At 51.8% G+C, this 1,908-nt stretch overlaps 1 protein-coding gene across 1 annotated transcript in view; it reads right to left on the reverse strand.

Annotated features, from left to right (window-relative positions):
• Positions 1 to 193: 193 nt before the first annotated feature.
• LOC103372137 (wiskott-Aldrich syndrome protein family member 2-like) overlaps positions 194 to 1,908 on the reverse strand; it is a 10,540-nt gene continuing 8,825 nt past the window's right edge. Inside the window, exon 7 of the mRNA XM_008301702.1 lies at positions 194 to 1,306. Within this exon, the coding sequence (XP_008299924.1) occupies positions 636 to 1,306 (671 nt within the window). The 3' untranslated portion in view covers positions 194 to 635. The remainder of the gene's footprint in view (positions 1,307 to 1,908) is intronic.

The following is a 1,908-nucleotide window of genomic DNA, read 5'->3' on the forward strand; positions in this document are numbered from 1 at the left end:
AAACAAAGTCATCGTATGGCGTGTCGAAAAAATGTCATAGTATAGCTGTTGTTATGCCAACCTAGCATAGCATTAGCTAACAGCTTAAAGTAATTAAGTTTATCACTCCGGCAGCGTGGTATTAATGATATCAATGCTAATTCAAGTGAGTGTTAGAACAGCTTCAGGTTAGAAACACGACTCTCCCGCCAGATTAAAAGATGAAACCGATTCTTTATTTCAGATCAAACAAGACAAACGTTTGTTCCTGAAATCAAACTTAAAAAAAAAACCACAAATGATGCAAACTCCGACTGAAGCAGCAGCGAGTCCAACAGAACACGGGTTAGAGTTTTTATTCTAGATCTGCCAGAGCGGCCGTCGCATCACAGACTGGATCAGCTCCAGGATCAGCTCCAGGATCGGCGCTAAACAGTCACGTCGAGTCCGTTCAGTTAGACCAGAACCTGACCGAGCCCCGGCCTCGTTAGTGTGTCTTCGTCTCGGCGCCGGTCCGGTCAGCTGAGTGTTTTTAAAGTCTAAAACTAAACGTCAGCAGCTCTTCAGAAAGCAGGATTCAGTGTGAGATCATCGTCTGTGTGCTTCGGGTCCAGGAAGAGAAAGCAGCGGTGGCCGTCCTCTGATTGGCCGAGGACTCAGCGGGGCGGGTGGTGCGCCACCAGGTGTCCGCTGTTGGCCTTGTCCCTCAGCATGGTGAGCGCCGTGTTGGAGAAGTCCCGCAGCACGTCCACAGTCTCGCGCTGCAGCAGCAGAGACTCCTGCACGAACTCCTGCTGGCTCTCCACCAGCAGCTGCACCGACTGGGCCAGAACCTCCAGGGACCGGGACACCGACGTCAGCAGCATCCGGCTGGCCCGCTGCTGCTGCAGGCTCTGGGTGGCCAGCTGGGCCACCTGGTCCCGCGACCTGCGCGAGGACGCCCCGGCCGGGAGGGGGTCCGCCGGGCCCGGGGCAGGGGGAGCGGGAGGCGGGGGGACGGAGGAAGGCGCTGGATCGGAGGAGGTAGCGTCGCTGGAGGAGGACCCAGCAGGAGGAGGAGGAGCAGCAGGAGGAGGAGCCGAGCCGGTGGGGGACTGCGACGGAGCCGGAGGAGCTGGTTCGGATGGCTCAGGTTTGGAAGAGGAGTTCTGGTTGGGAGCGGGGTTCTGGCCCTGGCTGCTGTTCCTGGAGTAGGTGTGGAGCGGCTTGACCCTCAGCAGGGCGTCGTCCGGCAGCGGGTCCAGGGAGGTGGAGGAGGGCGGCGGCAGCGACGGCGGGTACGAGGAGAACATGGAGTCGTCGGTCTCGTCGAAGTCCAGGTTTTGTTCTGACGGGGAGAAGAGAGTCGGGTTTAGGTGGACGGACTTTAAAACAGCTGAAACAACAGCGAATCGGGTTTATGTCCAGTAACGGAAACTAAACCTCCGAGGTGGACATGACTCGTGCGACCAAACTCCCAGAACCAGAACCATGTCTACGGCTGCTTTCAGCATCTTTCCAGGATTAGTTTATTTATCTTTGAACGGTTCTAAGCTGAAGCTGACTGCTGCGTTTGACCTGAATGATTAGTCCAGGAGAAGAAAAGCAACGAGCGCTAACGAGTTAATTAACTTCCTGAATAAACAACATTCAGTCTGTGCTGCATTAACATGGTTCTCTTTATCAGTTATTACATCCTGTGACTAGCTGATGTCGATCTCGTTAGCTTCACAGCTAACACACGCTCTTTTTTCAGGTATTTTTACTGATATTTTCCCCCAAAAAAGGTTTATTGTACATTTATTTTCTAGAGTACATTATAGAGCAGTGAGAGGCCAAATTACAAAAATAAATCGAGAATAATAAAAGTGGAAATTAAAAGAAGAATAAATAAAATAAAAAAATAAATAATGTGGTGATATAAAGCAATATTAATCACAAAGCAATCCA

Source organism: Stegastes partitus, unplaced genomic scaffold (genome assembly GCF_000690725.1).
Source record: "Stegastes partitus isolate 25-593 unplaced genomic scaffold, Stegastes_partitus-1.0.2 Scaffold1702, whole genome shotgun sequence".
NCBI lineage: Eukaryota > Metazoa > Chordata > Actinopteri > Pomacentridae > Stegastes > Stegastes partitus.